Genomic DNA, 24,735 nt, shown 5'->3' on the forward strand with positions numbered 1-24,735 from the left:
AGAGTGTTTACACAGATGTCAATAATTTGAACTAATCTTTAAAAGGAAGTCTTTATCTTGTTTTAAAAGTCTAAAATCATTTTTCAACAACGCTTGTGTGCAATTCCCTCTGTAAACGCTAGATGTCAGCGTGACATCACTCTGCACACCTGAGAGAGACAGGTCGCTTTACGTAGCCCATCTTTCTCACTTTGCTTGTTATTACCGCAACTCCCTGCGCACTGGAGACTTCATAAATATCCCCATGGAAAGTGGGGCAATAAACCACGAGGAGTTTGATCATTAAATAACAGTGGGCTTGGTAAAGGAAGAGATATAGTGGGCTTCGGAGATGAGTGAAAGAAAAAGTGAGCGTCGAGGGAGGGCGGGCCACCTGACGGCAAATGAGCGGAGGAGCTCCTGCTCGTCTTTCAGTTGGTGTTTGGGAGTGTAAACAGGCGTTTAAAGTCCACTTGGATAATTCCGAAGTCAAGGAAACGTATAAATCCTATTCGTTGGGGGATTTTTACACGAATGCAGGTAAGAAACACCGAACATTACGCCACGAAACAATGAACACGTTCAATCATGTTTTTTTTATTCTCTCCTACTGTAGTACTTTATAATGCTCTGCTCATTTTCAGTGTTGTATTCTGTTTTCTCTGAATTCAGCCTGTTAAACTCCAATAATACATATTACAGTTATCCATCCAAAACGTGGGATATTAACATATCATTAACGAATATTAAACTGTTCATGTTACTGTCAAATTCAGACAGATGTAACATCACCGAACGTCACCACTGTCCGCTTAAATGAGCGTAAAAGCCGACTGATGTCTATAGGTGAAAACTCACTGCACCACTGCGTTGGAACTGATCCGGGGCTGCTCCGGTGGAGTGACTTAAAAATCCTTCACATATCAGTAGAGATGTGGAGGAAACCAACGTGTAAAACCCATATAGAAACCATAGAAGCCAGCGGTGGAGTGAAGGCTCTAGAAACGCACACTGATGATGATAAAGGTGCTGGAGGAGTATTATTGATCTGTCAAAGGGTGGTAGCCACCAGCCTTCTCCTGCTCAGTTTTGTAACTGTGATTTAATCATTAAGCCCACAGGGGAGCTGTGTAAACCTAGTGAACCCGTCCTGCTAATAGAGGCTTGACTTGAGTGATTTGTATGCTAATTGGATGGAAACACTTGTGGGATTTTTTATTTTTTTGCATAGATAGGGTCTTCTTCCTCTTACCTCTTCTTTCACTGAGCCCTGCAAAGCAGCTGGTTTCCACGTCTATGTTATCCAGATGTTGCTCCCTGTGATTTATGCTTTCAAATCACCACAGCTGTATCAGTGGGAAGACCACGATTTGTGTTAGGAGTTAGTCTTTTCGCACTGAACTGAACGCAGCGTAACCTTTTGTTTGTGCAAAAACCGACGTTTGAACTGATGTGGGGAATGTAAACACAGACAGAGGGAAATTATTGACAAAATCCTTTAAAGATATTCAAAGACATGTCAGAGGTTGGAACTGGGGAAAAAGCTTCAAATGAAAAGAAGTTTAGAAAAGCAAAACAAAAGAGTTTTTTCAGAAGTAAAGAGAAAAAAAAAAAGCTCCAGATTTACTAATCTGTGAAAGGCTGCATGGGCAGATAGGGAATAGCGTTGTTTTTTTCGTGGTACAAAATTTAAGTAATTCTGGGATCTATAGTACATAATATCACCGAAAGATTCTGCTAATCTGGAGGTAACAGCATGACTCTGTGGGCCACAGGTCTGGGTGCTTAACTGGTTTACCTGCAGTCCAGACATGACACCCACTGAAAACATCTGGCTCTGCTTAACAAAATATCTGATAAACAAGGCCCTCTTTTTTTTTAGCTACTGACATTCTGCATCAAACGAAATTGGGAAAACATTTGTGATTTCTCCAAACTGAAGCTCTGAAGGACAGCGGGTGCTGTATCGTACAGCTCAGTGCAGCAGATTTTGGATTTTCAGTTAGATGCTGTAAACGAAAAATGAATCGACTTAAGATTTTTTTTTTTCTTTTCCGACTGTAAGCCTGTTACATACTTGAACGAGACTGGTGATGGCTGTCGAGAGCCACTGTAAAGCCTCGGCAATGCTGGATTTTTAGACCCTCGACTGTCGACTTTTGCAGGATTTGGGCTCCAGTCGAAGCCAGGCTGGAAAGATTCTCAGAGAAAAAAAAAAAAAGCTCCTTGATTGCAAATGATGGCAAACAGCGTTTCGGTGAGACACTGACCACACACAGTTTTGTGCCTTTCGTTTGGTCATCAGAATAACTCCAGTGTTGAAAGTAGATTTAAAGAGCTCATTGTGTCGAGCACAGAGCGACCACATAAAATGTAAAGCTTTAGTCCTGGGAACAAATAGAGCTCAGTTCAGTTGGCTTGCTTTTGTCTGTCCGTAAAACAAAGTGTTTTAAAGCAGTCCGTTGGTTGCTTAAAGCACAGCTCAATGGCTTTTTCTACCAGTTGTCACTCAGACATATAAATAAACTCAAAAACAAGAATTGTTGAGTCCTTTTGGGACAACTCGTTAATGGAGCTGTCACCGCTCTGCGCCAGCCTCCTCTATTCAGCCAGCTTTTCAGACACTATATAATTGCTTAATAAAATCTATTTCTGTGAACTAATGTCACGGGACAGATAGCTGGCCGTGGGATCAGGACGACGACAGATTGTGAGTGGTGTGATTTCCTCTGGGTGTGCCTCACTTTATTTCCAACTCCTCTACCTCTACAATTTCTCAACATTTTGACTTCTGTGCTCAGCAGCTAATTAACAATTGAAGGCCTCTGGATTCAGGGGGTCCGAGGTACCCCAGAGCGAGTCAGGAATAATTGATTTTAGGCGACAGAGACTTGGGAATATGAAGATTGCTTTCACTGCTGGACTTGACAATAGTATTTTACCTCCTGCTTGCAGATATTTCTCCCATCTTTCCCTTTCTCTTACTGCATAAGCAGCTGTTTCACTGCTCTGTGAACAGGCCCCTCTTCCTCTTATGATCATAAGACCCCATTAGGTCCACTGTGGCTTCTTGATTGCCTGAAAGGATTTCGCCGATGACAGCCTATTTGAGTGAGTGCTCGAGTCAGATAAAGACTTGTGAAATCTCCCTTCAGTGCACCTCCTCTGGCACCTTTAGAGAGGAGCTTTGATAAGACTGGGAGTTGGCACACATTAAAGAGTACATCCTCAGAGGGACCGCACAGCCGAAATTCCTGGCATCCCCCAAAGTTCATTTGCAACACTCCTGCAATCTTATATTTTCCAAATTCCAGAGCTCATAAAAACAAACTTGATTTTGATGCGTCGTTTTAAGGTTCTGCTCTTCGAGGACCGTTGGATTTCTACAGCTTCCACATCATTTCTTTGAGCTTCAGCACTTTAGAAATATCCCTTTACAGAGAGCAGAAGTCCTTCACCATAAAGATTGAACTGACTTTTATCTCAGACTCTTGGCTTTTAGTGAAAGTAGTAAGTTTGGCATCTGGGACCGCGTGTGGACTAATGTTATTTTCCTTTCAGGTGTGACTTTGGAAAGCCTGACACATAAGATGTCACCTGCTGGGAATTAATAAACCCTCTTAAAGCACGTCCTTTTTATAAACCAGTCCATTAACCTCGTTTTTGTTTTCACTGCACTCGCTTGCCTTTTGGCAAATAGTCCACAAACCCAATGTCTTTCATTTAGAATATTTTTTAAAAAGCAACAGCAAAGAGCAAATCTGGACATTTGAGAGGCCGGAACAAGCAAATGTGTCTGAAATGCGACTTGAAACTTGATTGATTACAGTCAATTCAGTCACCTAATGTTTTTATTGTGTTTCACATAACTACAACACCTTTGGCAGCCTAACTCAGATGGATTATTAGAACAGTTCTGACTAAGTGCAACACAATGCAGTTTTATAAACAAATACAAAGTGCTGAGTGTTGAGGGTGATGCATTAACTGTCTCTGCACATTACAACGCCCTGCTTAGTTAACATGACAAAACAGCCAGCTGCAACGCTCAGAATGATAGAAAATAAAGCAAAAGAAAAAATGCTTTCTAAGATCTGAATCAAGCACAAGAAGCACACCGGTTGTTTTCTGTTAAAAACTAAATGTGTGTAGTATCTTTTAGCACCCAACGACCTGAGAATGCCACAATTTAAAGGGTTTCAGTTATATTTTTCGTGCCTTTTTGGTCGTGTTCGTGTCCAGGAGTGTAATTCTGAACCTTTCTGTCGTTCAAAAAGTCTCACATGTTCCATATCACACGTTGGACTACATGACATGCAAATATCACACAGGTATGTGATCCACTGGCTTACTGTTAACAGCTGCCGCATCGCTCTTGTCCACATCTGCATACTGCCACGCTCGTCTGTCATATTGTGCAACTCTCAAGCCGGCCGTCGTCATGGTGTTAGCCTTGAGGGACTACTGAGAATTTCTATGAGGGTGCAGTCACTGCTTTTTGTGCTTTGCCTTTCAATCTGTTTTTTCCTTCTTCTTTTTTTTTTTTTTTGGTTGCATCCTTGGGTGTATGCCAGAAGAGTTGTGCCATGCGTGCGTTCTTGAGCTAGAAGAAGCGAGCAGGCTTCGTGGACGTTCAGCTGTTAAGGCTGCTGGGATCTTGCTATGTTTGGTGGAGAGGGCTTAAGAGTGTGACTGTTTACATTTGGAGCTGGGGAAGCATTTGGAGAGCCTGCATGTGTGTGTGTCTGTGTGTGTGTGTGTGTGAGAGACAGAAAACGAGTTTAGAGGAAGGAGAGATGTCGCCATTACCGCGAGTACGATTGGACACGGCTGGCGATGCTCCAAAGAGTGTCTGTCAGTGTACTCTGAGTTTTGGTGTGTGCACTGGTGCATGGAATACACACACACACACACACACACACACACACACACTCCCGCCCCTCCTCTCACCATCACTCATTTCACTCCCCCAGAAGAACTCTGCCAGAGCAGCATTGGCATTCTTATCACAGCACACACACACACACACACACACACACACACACACACACACACACACATCGCAGAGATGATCGTGTTTCACAATTTCTCCACTCGCTGGTTTGGCTCCTGTCAGGTATGGCCAGTGCTTGAACCGGTTTCGCACCTTATTGATCCGGATTGCTCCACGTTGCAGTTTAATCCTCAAGCGTTTGCCTGTGATTTGGGCACATTGACAGCGCTTGTTTGGTTAGCGATGTTTTCTGTGGCTGCTCACCCTCTGCACACAGTGCAAATCTGATCTGATCGGATATTTTATTGAGCGAAGGCACTTTGTCTCTTTCATGTGTCTGTCGTCATCCCTTTGAAATCCTCCACAGCAGGTCGTTTAATGTGCTTGAACTCTGCTGCGCCAACTTTCTTTGCTTTTCAACTTCTCCTGGCTTTTCTAAGGTGTCACCGGCTATTAATAATGTGCACTCTGTGTGTGTGTGTGTGTTTTATCTTTCAGGTTTCTTCCCTCCTCTCTACAGAACAGTGAAAGAAACCGCCTGCTGTTCGTCTCACTGCGTGGGCGTGTGTGTCTGTGAAGAGGTGTATGTGGTGAATATGTTAATGTGAGTGTCTTTGTGTACTCATACGCATCGGCTGGAGAGTGTCTGCTCGAAGAGGCGCTCGGTGGAGATGCAGGGAGCTCGATCCTCAGCGCATCTCCTGCTGCTGAGCTGCTTGTGTGCAGCGGCGGCTGGCTTCCCGTTCAGAACGCCCCTGGATCTGGATGTGACTCCACGTGTCACCGTGCTGAGCAGCGGTAGGTACAGACACCGTCGCACAGCCCCTGCATCAGTTTAAGGAGTATCACATTTCTCTCATCCACCCCTCTGTCCATTCTCTACTCCACACTTTATCCTCACCAGTCCAACAAAGGGCGAATGCACTGAGATGCTCATCTTCTCTACTTAGTGACGTCCTCTTTGGGAAGTGTCACAGCTTTTCGTAGCAGTTTTAAGTTCACATTTGAGGGATTTTTACGCATTCTTCCTGCAGAAGGCTTATAGTTCTGTGAGATTCTTTTGCTGTCTTCTTTTTGATTTTTTTCTTTTTGTGGTGAGGATGCAATAAACAGGGGGTTTAATTAACCATTCTAGCAATCCTGCAAGCAGTTCTCCCAGGTAGTCTTCTTGGTTTTCTGGAACTTAACTTGGCCTGCCATGCTTCATATTAACTGCCATTACAAGCTGAGGAAATAGCTGCCTGATAACTGTACTTTGTGGGTATCACTTCCATTTTCTGAGTGCTGTTTAGAGGAGCTCATGGACGTTGATTGTTCAAAGTGTTTTTTTTAAATCTTTGAAATCTGCATCACTTGCAGTTTCCCAACAGTGACTGTGAGTAAATCGTAGCCCTAAGAGCTGAATCAAGTTTGGCAGATTAGACTGTAAAATGGTTCTGTAATATGCCTTAAAAGAATGTTTGATCATTAACTTAGTGGCTTGTGGAGATCATTCAGTCTTTCAGTGATTCAACTACACATAGTAACAGATGCTTTGACCAGATGCCCAACATTTTTATGCCTATTCCTATATTCTCTTTAAGCTCGTTTTACTCCCTGCAGTCTCACTTGTGAACACAAGTGTTAACTGTTGTGATCATTATTATGATTTTTTTCAATTGAGCTAGGATTATTATTTACTTATCACCTTGTGAGTTATGGCATGTAGCCTGAGGTGCTGCAGAGACAGAAGCTGATGTGCAAATTGCTTTCACTTGGATCCCTCAGGAGCATCCAGGAAGTCTGACACCACTGTAGGTAGTTGAGAAGCAGCGTAACCATGACAACTGTTGTAGTGTGGCGCAAGGCGGTGGTATACTGATTTTTTTTTAATCTTCTTTGCATGTGTGGAAAAGTGTTTACCCATTATGTGTGAATGGAAATTTCTCAGCTTAACTGAAATACAATTTTAATTCTTCCACAAGAGGTTCTCCTGTTTCTCATTTTGAAAAAAAAATCAAAAAAATTCTCTGGATAGATTCATTTCAGTTTCTATAAATGATCAGATAGTTATCTGTCCATGTGTGGACACACAGGTCCTTTCATTAATTAGAACTTTTCATAGTTGCTCTGCCCTCTTTTATTCTATTACCTTGCTCTTACCTCTTGTTTTTGTTTCTTTTGCTTCCTTTTCCCTGATGAGGAGATTTCGATATGCAAACTTATGTCTAATCCATTTAATCTCTGCGTTCCTTAGCAACCTAACGGCAAAGTCTCTAAACTCGAGTGGGTAGACACATTTCACAAGCATACACATTTTGCAACTTGTGTTTTTTCCCCTTCCCAAAACAAAGGGACATTTTTTTTTTCAGGGGAGGAATATATTTATTGGAATTTTGATTATGAGATAGCAGTGGTTGGTTTGTAAAGGTAAATAAATTGAAAAATCTTCGGGAATGCCCATTGTTGATAGAATAAAACTGTGACTACTTCTAAATACATTGCTTTTACATGCCCTGGTCAGGTCTCATCAGAATATGTCTTACAGTGGCAGCCTGCAGATCTAACTTTCATTTACACGTCAGAAAACTCTCAACCATAAACAGGCCTGATGTCTGCGTGAGACTTTGTACGTCATGCTGTCAGGTCACAATCCAGTGCCTTAAAGTCCAACTAGTGTGTACGTGCACGCCTGTGTGTTTGTCCCTGAACATAGTGTACTTTGCTGATCAGCTGAGGTCCCTCTAAGTGTTTGCTCGGTAAATAATATCAGCTCTTGCTGCCTTGCTAGCACCTCTTCTTTGCCTACAGACCAAGTCATACGTGCTTTTTTCACAGGAACTTGTGAGTGTGTGTTTAGGCTAAAATGTGCTTTGAGGCGTTGTTTCATTGTAATACAGCCCATATAAGTGTCCCTCTGCTGTGTCACTCTCTCAGCTAGGTTGAATTCTGTCACCTAGCTCCAGCTGTTAGGCCCTCTCACACACACACACACACACACACACACACACACACACACACACATTACGCAGAGGAAATATAGTCTTTGTCTCTGCTTTAATGCATTTTTTTCACCTATAATGAGGAACTCATACTGGGTAGGAGAAGTTCTTGTACTGAAAACCCCACAGAGGTAAAACTCTTTTTGTTGAGAAAAAGGCAGAAAGCGTGTACCTGAGCGTCAAAGAGCAGCTTGGGATGGGAACCGGCTACTGCTGCTACTGCTACTCTACTCAGCAAAGTGGATTGTGTTTCACAGCAGCTGATAGGAATCTTAATGACAGGCTTACTTGATAACCATGCAGTCTTCAGGGTGAAGGGAACTGGCTGCAAATGCAGGAAGTCTGACGATCTTTTTTTGACTACAGTACTCATTGGCAAGCATAAAAAGTGACTTCCTTTTGCATTTATACACCCTTATTGCTGTCAAAATGACAGTAAAACCTGCTCAGCATCCGTCACCGCATGTCTGTTCGTTAGACATTAACTTATCTTCACATCACTGTGGTCTTGTGCACATGTTGTTGTGGTAGGAACAGACCTCGAGAGTCTCTGTGTTTGTGGGTATTCACAGTGGTTTAATGTTTACACCAAGCTAAGTGGACTCCTGATACACTATATGGTTGGAACTTACATAACTCTCCAGCTTCCCATGACTGCTGCAAGGAACGTTGTGACATGTATTGTTTGTGTGTGCGTGTGCACTGTATGGTATGTCTCTTTTCTAAGTGTGAGACTGAACATCATTAGTGTCTTGACTTGTCAAACAGATGCATCCCAATATAGCTTGGAGAACTGGATGGGGGAGAAAAAGTCAAAACAAAACACCCCACATCACAGAGATCCACAGAAAAAAGGACTGACTGATGTTGTGTGTCATGACCTTCTTGTTCCTCAACAGAGCTTTTTAAGATAAGCATACTCCTTTCAGTGCCTACACTGGCGATTAGGTTTGATGTAATGGGGGGAAAAAAAGTTAAGATTGTGATGTTGGTATTACCACCACCTAGTCTTTAAAACAAAAAATGGGTTTGAGACCAGCAATGCTTCATGGCTTAGGGAGTGCCACTGAAAAACCTGAAAGCAGCTCACTTGAAGATGCTAAGATTCACTATGAGGGAGATGAGCACGGACAGGATGGGGATCTGAAGATATCAGAGAGACAGCCCAGGCGAGACAACGGGGAAAGATTGGTTTGGACGTGAGCAGAGGAGGGATGCTGGGTATGTTTGGAGAAGGGATATTGATGATAGAGCTGCCAGTTAGGCAAGAAGAAAAGAGGTGAGAGGCAGGTGTTTGGATTGATAGGAACATGCAGAAAACAGGATGTGACTGAATATGCATGATGAGCCACAAACAGATGTGGAGGGGCTCAAATACGCACGTTAGATTATCCTCAACCGCCACTTTCTGGTCACGTTTATAAGTAGAAATTTTGAATGTATGTAATTGAATTTGTGCTCATGTTATGTTTACCGACGTTCTCTCGATTCGGCCCTGTTTTGTCTGGCTACGTCTATCTTGCACTCTAAAGGCTGTATTTCCTTCAGAATGTATTTGAGGACTGCTGGTTTTCACGATTTTCAAATGATTAGTTCAGTGCTCTGGTTTAAAATCAAGTAAAAACCATGCAAACGTTTACATCAGCTGTGGCTGTGGGGGAAGAAGCATTCATATATTTGACTGAAGTCAACTTTTGACACAGTAACGACCAACATTTGGGCCAAACTTTCTGTGATGTTTGTACAAAACTATAAAAGTATTAACAGCAAAATGCTGGTACTGGTTTGATATAGTATTATGTATGACATCACTGAATTATTAAAGCTTTTGTGAGATATCTGTGACCAGAGAGAAGAATTAATTCCATTGGCAAGAATTCTTGATAATGATTTTTCAAGTCAATGACTGGTGAGTCATTTTAACACTAAAAAGCAGTGTTTTGAGTCGATAGAAAAACTCAAATGAATGAATTCATATTTCTTAACACTCCAAAAGCCAGCTCCTTGATAAATCTGTGTTTGTAGTTGGTGTGTTTTTCTCCTTTTTTAGACCTGACAGGAGGAACTGCGCAGCCAGGTGAAGAGGTTCTCTGTGTCATCACAAAGCAGAGGGGTTTAATCCAAGTTTTCTCTTTTAGCAGTCTAAAAAAAGATCTCAACTGTTAGTCCTTAGAATCAGCGAATAAGGCCTTCCCACTGCCAACACTCAAAAGTCATGCAGCAACAAATCCATCACAGACGCTGAAATTCTGTTTCACCTTTTATTCTCATCCTCTGTCAGATCTTATTGAAAAAGCTCGAGCTTTTGAACGTTTAATAGGCTCTCTGCTGTGATGGGACTTCCTAAAGTCATATAAGGGAGATGAGTTGAATCCATCAGTTCAAAAGTTTCCTTTTATCATTTGCTGCTTAAATCGCCAAATAAGCATCCAAACGATGGGACATTGATCATATTTAGGATAACCCAATACAATTCAGGCCATAACTTGAAAGTGTGATTGTGAAAAGAGGTCTTTTTTCCTGGAAGTGTTATTTTTGAACCAACACGCATTCCCATAGAGATAGACCATAATCAATAGCTGCAGTAGAAAGTGTGGTGAGAACTGCCCAGGTTGCAATGTGTGAAGCCAGACAAAAAAGAACCCGACTCTTCAAACTGCTTCTATTGTCCAATATCCCACAGGGCATGTGCTGTTGAAATAATCGGAGGAAGTACAAGAACAAAAGAAGGTTATCACCCTGAATGCAAAATTATACTGATTATCATATGGCTGACCCTAACCTGTGTTGCAACACACAGGACTCACATGTAGATGTCTGTGATATAAGGACTGTTTTGCACCACTAGCTGTAGCTGGTGGTGCAAAACAGAATCAGAGTCTTTTAAAACGTCACCTTTATTAACCTGTCCTCTCCTCTCCTCTTGTTTCCTCTCCTTTCCTCAGGTCTCCAGGGAGGCAGGCGTTTTCAGTCCTCTGCAGTCAACTATGGCACCATGTTGCTGGAAGCAGAGAGTGAGCGTCTCTACATCGGGGCCCGGGGGGCTGTATTTGCTCTCAATGCCTCTGACATCTCAGCCCGTTCTGCTCTCACTGTGAGTTTGTTTGAGTCTGTGTTGCTGCTAGTTGTTCACCTCGACTGCCATGTAGCTTTAAAGCTATTATGGCGCCATTTGCATTTTTCAATGCAGGAACTTTTGAGGCAACATTTCATTTTGGGGTGGCAGTATTTTCGTCATTCATGACTGTTTATTTATTATATAAATATATATGTTCTCCTGATATATTATCAGTTAAATTATCACCCATTCCTGAACATACAGAAGGTATTGCCAGGAAGTAACTTGTTGTATGGATATAAGTCAGCTAAGTTATGAAATCCATAGAAGTAGAACAGCAATCATTTGAAAGAAAACACAGTGTTTTTTTGCTTGGATATAGCTGCCGCCGTTAAAATTTCATCATGGCCATGCCTGTTGTATACGTGTGGGGGAAACAGCGTTCCCTGCTCCCAGTTATAAGCAAAACTGTTGTTTCAAACAGAACTCTGGGACTTGCATTCGGTAAGAGTTTCTTCACGTTACCTCGAGTTACAACAAGAGCTGAAATTAGTTAGTATTTAATTAAGAAATTAGTTAAATTCGTTAACTTGCTCTGTATTCTTCCATGAAGAACATTTTTTTTCATGTTCTAATTTTTTTATACCATCCGAGAGGTGAGACTCCTTAAAATAAATGCCTTAAGTTAACCATCCTTTTACTCAGCAAGACAAGCCTTAGCCTGACACATAAACCTTAAAATGTTCCTCATGTGTCATGCTGTCATACATATTACCTGGTGACAACCTGACATTAAGGCGTTTTGTTGATCATGTTGACACGGCGGTGGTGTCTGCCTGAAGGTATGGTGTAAATGTCTGTCTCCTGCTGCGCTTTAATTTCAGCTAAATCTTTGTTACATAAGAGTTGAAAAACACATCCTGCAGTTCACCAACACGGCAAATTCAGATGCCAGGATCGTCAAAATTCCTAATGATTCATTTATTACACCAAAGAAAGATAATTCTATATATCTGTATCTTCCATAAGATATGTAGTTATTCACATAAGAATTTATGCCAGCCAGAAAGCATCCAGCACTGTTTCTTTCTTACTGTATTGTATGTTTTCTGGTCTGTTATAGATTGAGTGGGAGGCCTCCCCCGAACAGAAGAGTGAGTGCCTGCTGAAGGGAAAAGACAATAAGGTGGGTATTTAGTTGTTCTTTCACCCTCAGTGTTTTCTCTTCATCTGTTTATTTCTCTCTATTCCCCATTGATATTTCTTCCCTAATTGTAATACATTTTCTCTTCCTCTTCCAGACAGAGTGTTTTAATCACATCCGCCTCCTGCAGCGGTTTAACTCGACTCATCTCTACATGTGTGGGACTTATGCCTTCAGACCCCTTTGTGCATACATAGTATGTCCATGCCTAACACATGCATTCTTTCTGCGGTGCAGTCTACTTCGGTGTTGCATTTGCTGAATAAAAGTTCATATTTTCCTGTCTTATTTATTGTATATCTGAAATAATGGGCCTTTATCTCTGTTCACTTCTATATAGGATGAGAAAAGATTTGTTATGTCATCAGAGCCTGAGGAAGGCAGGGACAAATGTCCTTTCGGGCCGACAACAGGTTACACTGCTCTCGTTATAGGTGCGACGCTCTAAACAGTTCAGTTACTTCAGGAATTTGTTTTAACAACTAAACCACTCAATACATTGTTTTTCCTTCAGACCAGCAGATATACACGGCTTCCCAGTATGAATTCAGGAGCTTTCCAGATATCCGCCGTAACTCTCCATCTCCCACTCTAAAGACAGAAGATGCTCCCACACGCTGGCTGAATGGTGAGATAAACTCTTGGAATGATAAGAGCACTTTAGCATGTTTGGGTGGCAGGATGGTGCGAGTGATCAATGGATTTTGTTAAGCAAACGGTTAACATCACGTCAAGCCTCAGTATTATCCGCTGCTTCTGCAAATTCTATTCATATTATAACAACCACCTGCACTCTCAGCAGCCTTTTTCATTGTATTACACTGAAATGATACAGGGATGTAGGCATTTTCAGCAGCCAGAGAACAAAAAGAAAAAATTCTGATTTCATTTTCCCATAAATATATACACAATATGAGTCAGTACGTCTCTTTTCCAATTTGCAGAGGCAGACTTCGTGGGCTCAGCGCTTGTGAGGGAGAGTTTGGGCAGCAGCACCGGTGATGATGATAAGATCTACTTTTTCTTTACCGAGAAGAGCCAGGAACAGACGACAACCTACAGTCACAGCAGGGTGGCACGAGTTGCCCGGGTTTGTAAGGTGAGTGCAGGTTTGCAGAGGTGTGGGTGATATTTTGCAGTCGAGAGCGAGACCTTCCATCAGTTTAGCTGATGACAGTAAGATGTACGGTAATAGATGAGGGGCTATATGGGGATGCATTCGGAGCAGGACTCCAGTGTAATTAGTGGAGCAGACTGCGTAGCTGATCAATTGGTTGCAGAGTCAGAGTGGCTCACAGTGGGAGCGGTCAGGTGAGACAGACTGTTTAACGTCTTATGTTGTCTAAATTGTGACTGATTTACATTTCCTGCTGCCCTGGGATGACTTCTGAGAAGCAAGAGCCAACTGTGACAACCTTGTTTTTCTCACACATTTGCTTTTTCGTGCCTCGGTGCCATATGGGACATCTGCAATTCAACACTGGTTGAATTAGTTTAAGCCTTTAAATCAAACGAGAATATTACGTTATTTGCTGGATTTCCAAAAGAATCATGAATGGATGTTGAGATGTGTGTACAGGGGTTGTATGTGTCGCTGTCACATCCATGAGTGACCTCCAACCAAACATGGAGTGGAAACTTTGACCCACAGCAGGGCCTAATGCTGTTTAATCATTTTTTACTCTCCTGTACCATCTGTTATGCATTTCAGGGGTCCACATCCTCTACTGTGTAACCTTTGGCCAAGTGTTAAATCCTTCCTTTTTCATAACCTTATCTCATCCCTCCTCCACCTCTCCTTTGTTCTTCACCTTCTTCCCTCAGGGAGACAGAGGAGGTCATTTAACTCTCCAGAAACGGTGGACATCCTTCCTCAAGACCAGGTTGTCTTGCTCCCTGCCGGAGTATGACTTCCACTTTAATGTGCTGCGCAGCGTGTTCGTTATGCCTGGCCTCACACCACAGGACACTCGTTTCTACGGCATTTTCGGCTTGGAGTGGTGAGTAGAAATTTTTGTCCCGTTAAGATGGCAGCGTGATGGGGGCTTTGAGTTTGCAAATGCTGATGAGTGACACAAAGATGAAGGCGATCGAAATATTGAGGCTGTCGAAGAAGAAAGGAGGGGAGGAGATGAAAGGGAGGAGAGAAACAAAGCCCAAATAACCTGATTGTCCCAATGATTTGATAAGTAGAGGGTAGGCAGGGGTTTTCCAGATGTTTGAAGAACGAGCGTCGATTGGATTTACGGTTGCTTTAAAAAGTTTTAATCTGAATTTCGCAAGTTATTGTATCGAAAACTTTCATTTCTGTGGTTTGATACTACAGCATGTACTCATTTAGCGGCAGCCTAATTAGAAACAAGAGGAGCAGCTGTTGCTGTTTACAAGGCTCTTGTTTTATTGAAGAATGTGATCAATGATATCCACACCTCAAAGGTTGTAGCCTTGCTTGGTTTCTGCTTAAATTACTTTGACTGATTAAAGCCGCAGGTGGAGGGAGTCTGTAAAAGGGAGACAAAAAGCCAAATTTGAAAATATAGTCCTGTTCCTGCAGCTCTCCCGTCCCATTCACATAAGAGAGGAAAACAAGCCCAAGCTCCAATTTGAGAGGGTTGCAGTTGCATACTTTTCTCCATCTTTTTGCCAACATTGGAATGTGCTTTATTTTCTTCATTGTGAGACTTTTGTGTGGAAGTATTTTGATAACCCTGTCTATCCTTCTGAGCTTCTTGCAGTGTAGGCAATTGTTAGCAATGCTGGAAAAACAACTTTCCCTGTTAGGTTTCCCACGATCGAACCAGACCTTCCACCTTAAAGAGACTTGCAAGTGGGACCTGTATTTGTAGAATAGCTTCATCTCTGAAAAAGCCTGCAACTAGCCAAAGTCTCCCATCAGCAAGCCAAGGGAAGCTGGAGCAGTCTCGTTTATTCTCAGGACACTTTAATTACAATATGCTGAAAAGTTTTTGGGCCATTTTAGCCAAAACACTTGACAAAATTGACAAAAGAAGTATATCATGAACAGTTGAGGTTAGCAAGTGTCAGACAGATATGTTGTTTTATGTTGCTGCTTCACAATAAATCCCCTTCTTGTCTTAGCAGTTCAGGGCTTTCAATAGAAAGCAGTAGGAGGGATGATCTCTATGCTTCAATAGTAATTCCCTTTAGCTCTCATATAGGATAAAAAAAAAATCAAATGATGATGCTGCTACTGATAAGACAAAAGTGCTCTGGATTTCATGCTTTCACGGTTCTCCTGTAAATCCTTCATGTGGGAGAAAAGCTGCATAGATGTAGTATTCCTTTCACCACAAAGCTGTGTTTAGGAAAGACTGAACATTATTCTAAAGCAAAAAGTTTAGCAGCAGGAAAAGCATCAACATTCATTTCTCTTTAGCTTTTTCCTTTTGTACGTATGGCCCCCCCATCTTTCTTTCTTCTGTCTCTTGCCTCAGCCTCTACTACGCATCTCTGAAACTGTTTTGTTCTTCCCTCCTTCCCTCCTGCCTTTCTTAGACATATATGACTTCTAAACAGCTTCATACTATCTCTTGTGAGTGTCCGTCCCCTCTCCCATTTCTCGTTTTTCGCTCCATTTATCCTTCCCCATCGTGTTGACTAGGTTAGCTACCGATCTACTTTACCTCTACGACTGTCTCTATGGCAACCATGGGTTTACCAGTGTTATTGCTCCTGGCTTGTGCTCTGGTCCTTCTCACTGTGTGACTTGATTTCTAAAGGAAAAACGTGAAGGCATCTGCAGTGTGTCAGTTCTCTCTGCCTGAAGTCCAAGAGGCCTTTGAAGGACCCTACATGGAGAACCAGGACTCTGGCTCTAAGTGGAAGGAATACATTGGAAAGATCCCTGACCCACGGCCTGGAACAGTAAGCACACATGCACGTACTCACACAAGGACTGATGTCATAGGGCTAAACTCTTCCGCCTCCAGGGATGCAGAGTGGAAAACCTCTAACAGAGAGTGGATGAAAATGATCCAACGTTAAGATGAATATAGAGAAGCTGTTCAGGGAAATATGGAGGGAAAATGTCATAGAGGATGAGTGACAGCTTCAAGTATGAGATTCAAGACACACCTGAAAGCCAAAACCATAGCGATTAACTCCCATCTCAGTGCGTTAGCAACCAGGGCAAAGGCATTGTTAGCAAGGCGTGACATTATCCACTGCAGAGTCATTTCAGCACTTTGTCTGACTTACTTTAACTTTGCTATTAAACGGAAAGCCGAAATGGTCAAGGGTTTTAACTCGGGAGCGTGAAAGCTTCTTAGAGGAGTTGGATCAAGTCTTTTGAAAAAGGACAAAGAGAGAAAGAAAGTTGTTCCTTCAGTCGGGTGCAGAGGGAGCTGAGTCACCCAACATGTCAGCACCAGCCGGATGCTTTATTCACACAGGTTCATTGTAATCTATGTGAAGATTTACATTTTTCCCAGACACACTCCTTCACAGGTTCATACTTTCCTCCTGTTCCCTGATGTTTCCCGCAGACTGTTTCACTAAGCTTCATGACATCCCCTTAGCGTTGGCCTCTATTTAAGGAGATGTTTATCACAAATGAGTCAAACATGTCTCTCTTTTCCCTGCAGCCCGCATGGTGCCTTGTTACTTTCTCATCGTCCCTCTTCTTTTTACTCTCTGCCTTCTGTTTTTCTTACAACAGTGTATAACTGACGCTCTGAGGGCCAGAGGCATAAACATCTCCACCTCCCTGCCCGATGATGTGCTGGATTTTGTCAGACGCCATCCTCTGATGTCCCAGCAGGTCCAGCCTTTAGACAGACGCCCACTTTTATTCAGGAGGACAACAGACTACATGCATATGGCGGCACATATGGTCCAGGGGTTAGATGGACAAATGTACCATGTATTATACATGGGCACAGGTATGTGAAATAAGAGCTTTTGGGAAATATATGTATTTGCTTTCAGGGGACTGACTGAAACAGACCCACTCCATGGGTCATTCTAGTTTGAACACTTCTACACTCACCTTGTAGGCAGCTAAAGTAATGGCATCAGTAGTGGCATCAGTAGTGGCATCAGTAATGGCGCAAATCCTTGTATTTGCTGTTATTGGTTTTGTTTAAATTTACATTTGTTCTATGTTCAGTGTCTTGATGTCTGCCAGCTGTGCCAGCTGTGCTAGCTGTGAGCCAGCTGACAAAAAGCATTTGTTGTAGTAGTGATTTTACAATGGTTCAAGATCTGTTGAGTTAAGGAAAACAGAAAAGAAAAAGCTTTTGTGTTACATACTGGTAGACTGGAAATAAATCTATCTCTTCCCAAACTACTGCCAACCTGTTTTACTTACTCTCGTAATCATCACGTCATGTTGCATTTGGAAAAGAATCAACAAAGGTTTTTCAGATTCCTCCTCCAAATCAGTGCCAGACATTATGACCGAAACAACCAACAAGATCTATTAAAACAAGCGCCAAAGAGTGACTGGTAAAATAAGTCAAATAGAATTCAGCAGCCTGCAACTGCCAAAAATTTTTTAGAAGCCAAAACTCATTGTGCTTCAGTGGCTCTATAAAAAAACTCGATGCCCGAAGCTTCTGGAATTAAGTTAGTTGCAAGTGTTTGGAAGATTACATATCAATATAATCATAATCAATGACTTAGAATTTGGTGTTTTAATGATTAACTGTTTTTTCTGTTCTCTGTTGTGTTCGTCTAGATGAAGGCTGGTTACACAAAGCTGTAAAGGTCAATGGTCAGCTTCACATTATTGAGGAGCTTCAGCTGTTTGATGAACCACAACCTATTACCAATCTTCAGATATCTACAAAGCAGGTAGCCCATCAGTCCGTCACAAACACACACACACATAGTTCACGATTAAAGCTACAGCATTAAAATGATCTCTCTTCCCCAGATGAGTGTGTATGTGGGGTCTCCATCAGGCGTGGTTCAGCTGCCGCTCTCTAATTGTAGCAGGTACACCTCCTGCTATGACTGTATCTTCGCCAGGGACCCTCACTGTGCCTGGAATGTGGCCGAGTGCACAGATGTAACAACACAGACAGACAGGTTGGTGCTAAAGTCTGTGTGTGTCCGTTCGGTTGGATCAGGTGATTAAAATGCTGCAGGTGCCCTTTTGTTAGTTTAATCTGAGTAACCTGAAGTATCACCATGCCCTGTCACAGTGTCAGCTCCCAGAACAATTGCATAATCACAGTGCTGGCAGAAACCTGAAACCGGCTGTGATAGTAAACAAAGCATCCAGCTGGGTACTTGGACTGAGCTGATTAATCTGGACATTTAAGCTTAGTCAGGAGAAAGCAGCTGTGGGAGCCCTGAAAGATATGACAGATATGAATAGTTCAGACTGGAGCAGCAGCGAGCAGAAACACGAAGAAATAAATCTCAGTGACTGGTTACTCTTTGCATTAATACGCTTATTGTTATATTTTTCTTTCTCTTCACAGATCCGCTTTAATCCAAGACATCCAGCAAGGCAGAATGGGATGTGAGAAGATACAATACAGTAAGCAGAAATCTCATCTGCCGCTCCATTTAAAAAAATGTTTGCTTTTAACATGTTGAAGGCTGATTATAAATAGAGAACACAAGGCTCAAAAGATCCACACTTGTCGTCAAGTGACATGAAGGCCTCTTTGAAAGTTTATTATGCACAATGTGCTGTTAAAATCCTCTCCTCCCGTCTTTAATCACATCTTTGCCATCTCTGGAGAGAAATCTGTTTGATATTCAAGGCAGGCAAATGCCTTCCCCCTGCTTTTCAGTTTCAATCTGATAAAATGTTGCATCTTCTGCCTCCTTCTTCTCCCTCTGTACAAGTTAATATGTCGGTTTGATATTATAGATTTATAATTGGGCTTCATGCATCAACAAGTCTTAATGTAATTGAAGCTAAGATGTTAGTATGTGAGATTAATCAGAAGCTGAGTTGTTTTTAAAACACACACTGGTGTTTCAGATGTTGTCCAGCGGAACCGCAGTGTGCGGGTGGGCGATGACGTCCTGCTGCAGTGTGAGCTGAGTTCCAACCTGGCGACGCCCCTGTGGACGCGGGATGGTGACGAGGTGCAGGGATACGATCTCAACTCTGGCTTCAGAACCGGCACAGATGGCCTGCTGATCATCGAAGCCCAACAGAAGCAGAGTGGCCTGTACACCTGTCATGCTGTTGAGAACGACATCAAGGTCGCCATTGTAACCTACAACGTAACCATCTGCCTTGACTTGCCCCCTCCCCCACCTGTTGATCCAGGTCGTAGTCTTCTTCCCACCCTGCCAGCGCCATCCGAGCGTCCCTCATCTGAGGCACCTCTATTACTCCCCACCCACTCAGAGCTACTGTCCCCCAGGAACATGGCGACCATGTACCTGTCCCTCGTCACCATCCTCGGTGGCCTGTGTGTGGTCCTCACCGTTGTCCTCATCTATGTGGGCTTTTGCTTGCGAGTGGGCAACAGAGGGAAGTACTCACTGCGTGCTGCAGCTGCAGCATACCCGAGCAACAAGAGAAACAACAGGAGCAGAAAACAACACAGGAACTCCTCCCACATGGAGCTGAAGACCATCTCAAGTCACTGTAATGGCAACGGCATTTGTAATGGAGGTTCAAAGATGCATAATGGCAACATTCAGGATGGAGGCTTTCTACAGATCGTCCCCGGTGAGGGTCAAACATCACCTAATAAAGAGTCTCCTCCCCCAGCCCCACCTCTCCCTTCCACCCCGCAGCTTCCCTCTCCAGAGTGTGACTTCCCCAACGGGCTGTCGTCCGCATTACCCACTGTCCTGAGGAGGATGAACGGGAACAGCTATGTGCTGCTGAGGCAAAGTGACTCTGAAAACACATCACCGCTCTACTACTCCTTCGCTGACGAGCTCAACAGGATCTTAGAGAAGAGGAAACGCACTCAGCTGCTGCCCAGGCCGGATGAGAGCTCTGTGTAGAGACATCCAGCTCTCCTGTAGAGGGCTTGTTCTTACCCGGTGCCTGTCTCATGACTCATTGTTATGGACTAAAAAGTCCACATTTAGACATTCCTGCTTTTTGAACCATTGAGCTACCTTTATTCTCAAATTTTTTTCTGCACAAAACCAATCAAAATTAGAAATATTATTTAAGGACCGAGCATGAGAGAGAAAAAAGTGTGATCTACCTCACCTAAATATTGTCCAGAGAGACAAGTGCTGTCAAGCCTTTCGTCTGATCCAAAAATCAGCACTGAGTTCTCAGCCGCAGAAAGATATCTGATCTACAAACTTTTACATGGTTTGAAGCCACATGGGAATATAAATACATATGAGGAGTTGATTCAGACAAGAGGGCAGCTAGCCAAAGTTTGTTTGCACAGACGTGCACAGATGGCCTATGCATTTTTAAAGACTTTCATTCATTCTCAATATTGATGGTAATGGACTTGAAGAGCCATCTAAAGTGGATTTCACTTTTAACAAACTTGCAGCTGATGAATACAAGTATTTAGAAAGTGCAGTCACTGCCAATCAGATAGTCTCATCACTTGTTTCCTGGTCAGGTAGACGTTATGGTGATGCCTTTTAGCTGCTTCCCAAGTTTTCAGTAGTGCAGTAGTTTCAGTTGGAGGGACCTTCCAGTTTGCAGCCGATCACTTGGAGAGTACAACAAGGTCTATTGTCCCCAGCTGCTGTCCAAGGTGGGGGAGTTGGCGTCTGTTGGAACGACAGACTCACTGGAGAGGCAACTCGAGGACTTTGAGAACTGCAGCCTGCGCACAAGAAAACATTAAATGAGATGGAGCTAGCTGGTTAACAGGAACCTACTTACCTTCTTATAGTGCATTAAGTCAGCTGCCACAGCATCACACACTAATATATATCATGATAACATGACATAACACTTTACACCACCCATTAGTAAGAAATGGTGAACTAATCATTATTTGATATTGATATTAATATCAATGCTATCTAACCAAATTTGTTTTTTTTTTTACTAATTTATTAAAATGTTTTATAGTAATCATTAATGACACATTAATGATTACCTATTTATTTATCTTATTTAATCATCAGTAAATTTTCTAATTGATAATGCATATTATAATGTATATGTGGTATGAAAACATTAATTAACACTAACATTATTAGGTTGTATAGCATGTGCGGCTGTCATATTATATTTAAGATACAAAGAAAGACCAATGTGATTAATTAAAACTCTTACGTAATTGAAAAAGTATTAAATAGTGATTATTTCACCAAGTACTAAAGTTTCTGGGATGTTTGACAGTATTACTGATTTGAATGCACTTTAAATTTAACTTTAAAGTGCTTTGGGAAGCACACTATTATATCATTTTGAGCCAGAAAAAGGTTTGAGCCTGTTTTCTCAGTGCAAATGTGGAGGCTCTGGCTGTGTCTGCTGGATGCTGTTGAGACACAATGGATCTAAAGAAAAACAGACTGTGTCCCAGCTGAGCCCGAATCCACCGCTGAGTGACAACCTGCATGAGGCTACAGCACAGAATGACAGACTGTGGAGCACCGAAGGCACCGAGAGCTACCAAGGTTAATAGTTTTTATATCTTACAAACACATCTTCACACAGGCACTTTGCCAAACAGGCACTTTAAGATATGGATCATAGAGGTCAGAGTCCATGGTCACTGCAAACACTGAAAGCACAATGTTTCTTGCATTGGATTCAATTTATATCCACTTGCTTTATTAACAGTTTGCTGATGTGACAGCTGTTTATAATCTGGGGTAAAGTTTAGGTTTAGAGATTCCCAGATGGAAACATCTGGGGTTGTCTCATTCACACGGGTTCTGTGTCACCGCATACGGATTCACAGAATCCCACAGAATAATTCATGTGTGAGAGAAGCTAAATAATAAGATATTATACCAAGCAGTAAGGTTTCGTTTCCAGAAATCAGGCTTTTCCTAAAGTTGGGACACAAATTGCAGATCCAACAATAACATTTATTTTCCATGTGGTGCAGATTTATTGTCACACAGATATCTCATTCGGTCTCTCAAGTTGTTTTTTCATCTCAGTGTGCTCTCGCTAAATCTTTTGTCGAAGCGCGGCATTAATTAAGTGCTCGTCTTATGACGAGGCTGACCTCACTGGAGAGCCTGAGTTCCCTCCAGACATTTACACCACGTTCCACTCTCAAGTTTCCAATTATTTTCTCATACCCTCGGGCTCAGGGTGTGGATTTTTGTTATTACTCTTGAGTCAAGAATAGAAACTCACAGAGAAGTATGCACCACGTCCTTGCATATGTGCATATAGCGATCATAGATTTCCTGTTCCAGCACATGTGATTGAATTACACCAACCAGTGCAGTCAAGGGTGTGAGATGACACTTGTGCTGAAGCGGTTTAAAAAGCATAACATTTGAAAAGCTGCATGTTTCAGTTTGCAGCAATAGTCAGGCACCAAAGTAGCTGCACATTTCGAACATTAAGAGCCATCATTAAAGCCGTTTTACCTTCCAAAAAACGCAACATCTTGAGAGTCTTGCTAATGCTTGCTCTGGTATCAGGGCACATATAAGCAGGTGTAATGCCAACTGCAATCCTGCAACTGCCAGCAAAACAACCTATAAGCGTTCAGTGGAGAGACATTGCTGACGCCTGAATGTTTTTCCCTCTATCTCTGTCGTTTGCAGGTGTGATGAGCACAGGTCAGTTTTCTTCTGGGGAAGATCATCTCCCAACTTGTGTCAGATGGCAAGACTGGCTGCAGGGATGTTCCCTTAATGAGCAATGGAACAAAATTTACCATCATTAGTAGACAGCAGGGTCAGAGGCGAGGCTGGATAAGGGCTTCAGCATGCACCGGCACCTAAAAATAGCTGATGGCAGCGTCATACTGAGCTGCATTTGTTCATTCAAACAGCAGCTCTTTGTGTGACAACAGTGTCCTTGCTTCTGTTTGATGCAAATTTGTGAAATCAAACTTTGAATATAATAACTAAACAATAACTTCTTTCTTTTTTTTTTTTACTTGCTGCATGAATTGTGTTCAGAAACTGTTGTTAAGGGAAGAACAAGCTCATTTTAATATGAAAAAAAAGTGCCACGGGTTGATGTTTAAATATGCTTTGTGAGCCTGTTTTATTGCAAAACCAGAAGAGACTGGTTTAAAAAAAGAGGCATATTTATTTTGTAATTTTGTACATTGTATGTTTTGGAAATTGTCGTCAATGTCGTTGTTTAAGTGCCACTTTTGAAAAACAACTGATTTTACAGTGTTGAACACAATGTGATAAATAGCACAGCAGCCAAAAGCATGCAAAGCTGTACCAGCACCAAATGAATATTTATAGCCTACTATTAGGAGGAAAAAAACACCAAATTATATATATCTGTCACTATATTCCTGTTATCTTAGTTAGGGAGAATTCTGCTTTTTTGTCCACGCAAAATCTTTAATATTTGCTTGCATGCTGCACTATGCGTGTGCACACAGGAAATTATTTTCTTAAACTAACAAAAGGAATATCACGATAGTGGCTTCCTTCACATTTCAGTCAAATTTAAATAAAAGTTTGTACTTGGAACACCTTTCTCTCCTCATATTTGTGTGTATTTATAGTCCTTTCACAGAGACAGGTGGATGAAACAAGCCTTTCTCCTGTCAGAGCTTTGGAGCAGAGCCCTGGTAATGTACAAGAGGAGGCAGCAAGAACTGTATCAGCCTGTAAATATTGTCAGGCGCTCGGAAAAAAAGAAATGAGGGTTGTGCTTTGTAACTGGAAGCAAGCCCGAGTTCCTGCAGCACGGCACTGACTGGAGCGGAAAATTTTGCTGTGAGGTAAATGCCCCAGGACTGATTTGGAGACAACAGGACAGTGTAGTTGACTAAACCCACATACAGAAAATGTCCTGGCTCTGTGACGGCATTAAAATGGAAAATGTGACATCAGTCGGAGTAGCTTTTGTGAAAGAGCAGCGTTTCCTACCTCGAGTCAAAGCCTTTTGAGCTTACCTGTCAGAAATGTCACAGTCGATAAATGCCACCCACAGATTTTTCCGTGATCCACGTGACCTTTTCACAAGTTCCTGGGTGAGAAGGCAACACCCAGTTCTCAGACAATAACTCACTTGTCTTGCAGCACAACAAAATACCCATGAATAGGATGGCCATGTCATCCACGCAGGGCGGTGCGTACTGTAAGAGTGCCAGCTACCTGCAGCACGTGCAGCTTGACATGTGATTAACAGGCTGTCACGGTTGGCCAGTTATTTACGTAATGCAGTCTTGGTTTAATCAACAGGAATTGCTTTTTCTGCTCCTGACTTGGCAGATTGTCATATTTTAATTTCACCCACATGTAATTTACAAGATAAATGAAAGGCAGCTGATCTTGGATTAGTTGCATGACACATAAATGCTTTGCTGTATATGACATAAAGTCACAGTGTATATTTAATGCAGCTTTAGTCGTTGACTGAATGTACACAAAAGGAACAGAAAAGGTAGCTCTTGTATGACAGTGGTTCTAACCCGTGGACCAGTACTCCCAA

At 42.3% G+C, this 24,735-nt stretch overlaps 1 protein-coding gene across 3 annotated transcripts; it reads left to right on the forward strand.

Moving 5' to 3' along the window:
• The first annotated feature begins 219 nt into the window (after positions 1 to 219).
• LOC140313020 (semaphorin-4G-like) lies at positions 220 to 23,768 on the forward strand. Of its 3 annotated transcripts, XM_072390949.1 has the most exons (17): positions 220 to 519; positions 5,471 to 5,770; positions 10,899 to 11,047; positions 12,135 to 12,197; positions 12,313 to 12,411; positions 12,556 to 12,649; positions 12,730 to 12,843; positions 13,160 to 13,314; positions 14,040 to 14,215; positions 15,956 to 16,100; positions 16,894 to 17,116; positions 17,914 to 18,029; positions 18,112 to 18,266; positions 18,665 to 18,723; positions 19,177 to 21,027; positions 21,109 to 21,761; positions 22,875 to 23,768. In XM_072390949.1, the coding sequence occupies exons 2-15, from the start codon at positions 5,644 to 5,646 to the stop codon at positions 20,160 to 20,162; spliced, it is 2,661 nt and encodes an 886-aa protein (XP_072247050.1). In that variant the 5' UTR covers positions 220 to 519; positions 5,471 to 5,643; the 3' UTR covers positions 20,163 to 21,027; positions 21,109 to 21,761; positions 22,875 to 23,768. The 3 variants fall into 3 exon arrangements, with proteins under 3 accessions (XP_072247050.1, XP_072247048.1, XP_072247049.1); XM_072390947.1 differs by having other exon boundaries at positions 19,177 to 21,761; XM_072390948.1 differs by lacking the exon at positions 220 to 519 and having other exon boundaries at positions 4,547 to 5,770; positions 19,177 to 21,761.
• Positions 23,769 to 24,735: the final 967 nt, after the last annotated feature.

This window comes from Leuresthes tenuis, unplaced genomic scaffold (assembly GCF_036924035.1).
Source record: "Leuresthes tenuis unplaced genomic scaffold, fLeuTen1.0.hap1 SCAF_8, whole genome shotgun sequence".
NCBI lineage: Eukaryota > Metazoa > Chordata > Actinopteri > Atheriniformes > Atherinopsidae > Leuresthes > Leuresthes tenuis.

What these genes read in the sequence shown, in the direction of transcription:
- LOC140313020 (XM_072390947.1), top strand. Translation starts at nt 5,644, where the DNA reads ATGCAGGGAGCTCGATCCTCAGCGCATCTCCTGCTGCTGAGCTGCTTG. An exon ending in GGCATTTTCGGCTTGGAGTG is followed by an intron (nt 14,216 to 15,955) that starts GTGAGTAGAAAT and finishes TGATTTCTAAAG; the next exon opens with GAAAAACGTGAAGGCATCTG. An exon ending in TGTATTATACATGGGCACAG is followed by an intron (nt 17,117 to 17,913) that starts GTATGTGAAATA and finishes GTGTTCGTCTAG; the next exon opens with ATGAAGGCTGGTTACACAAA.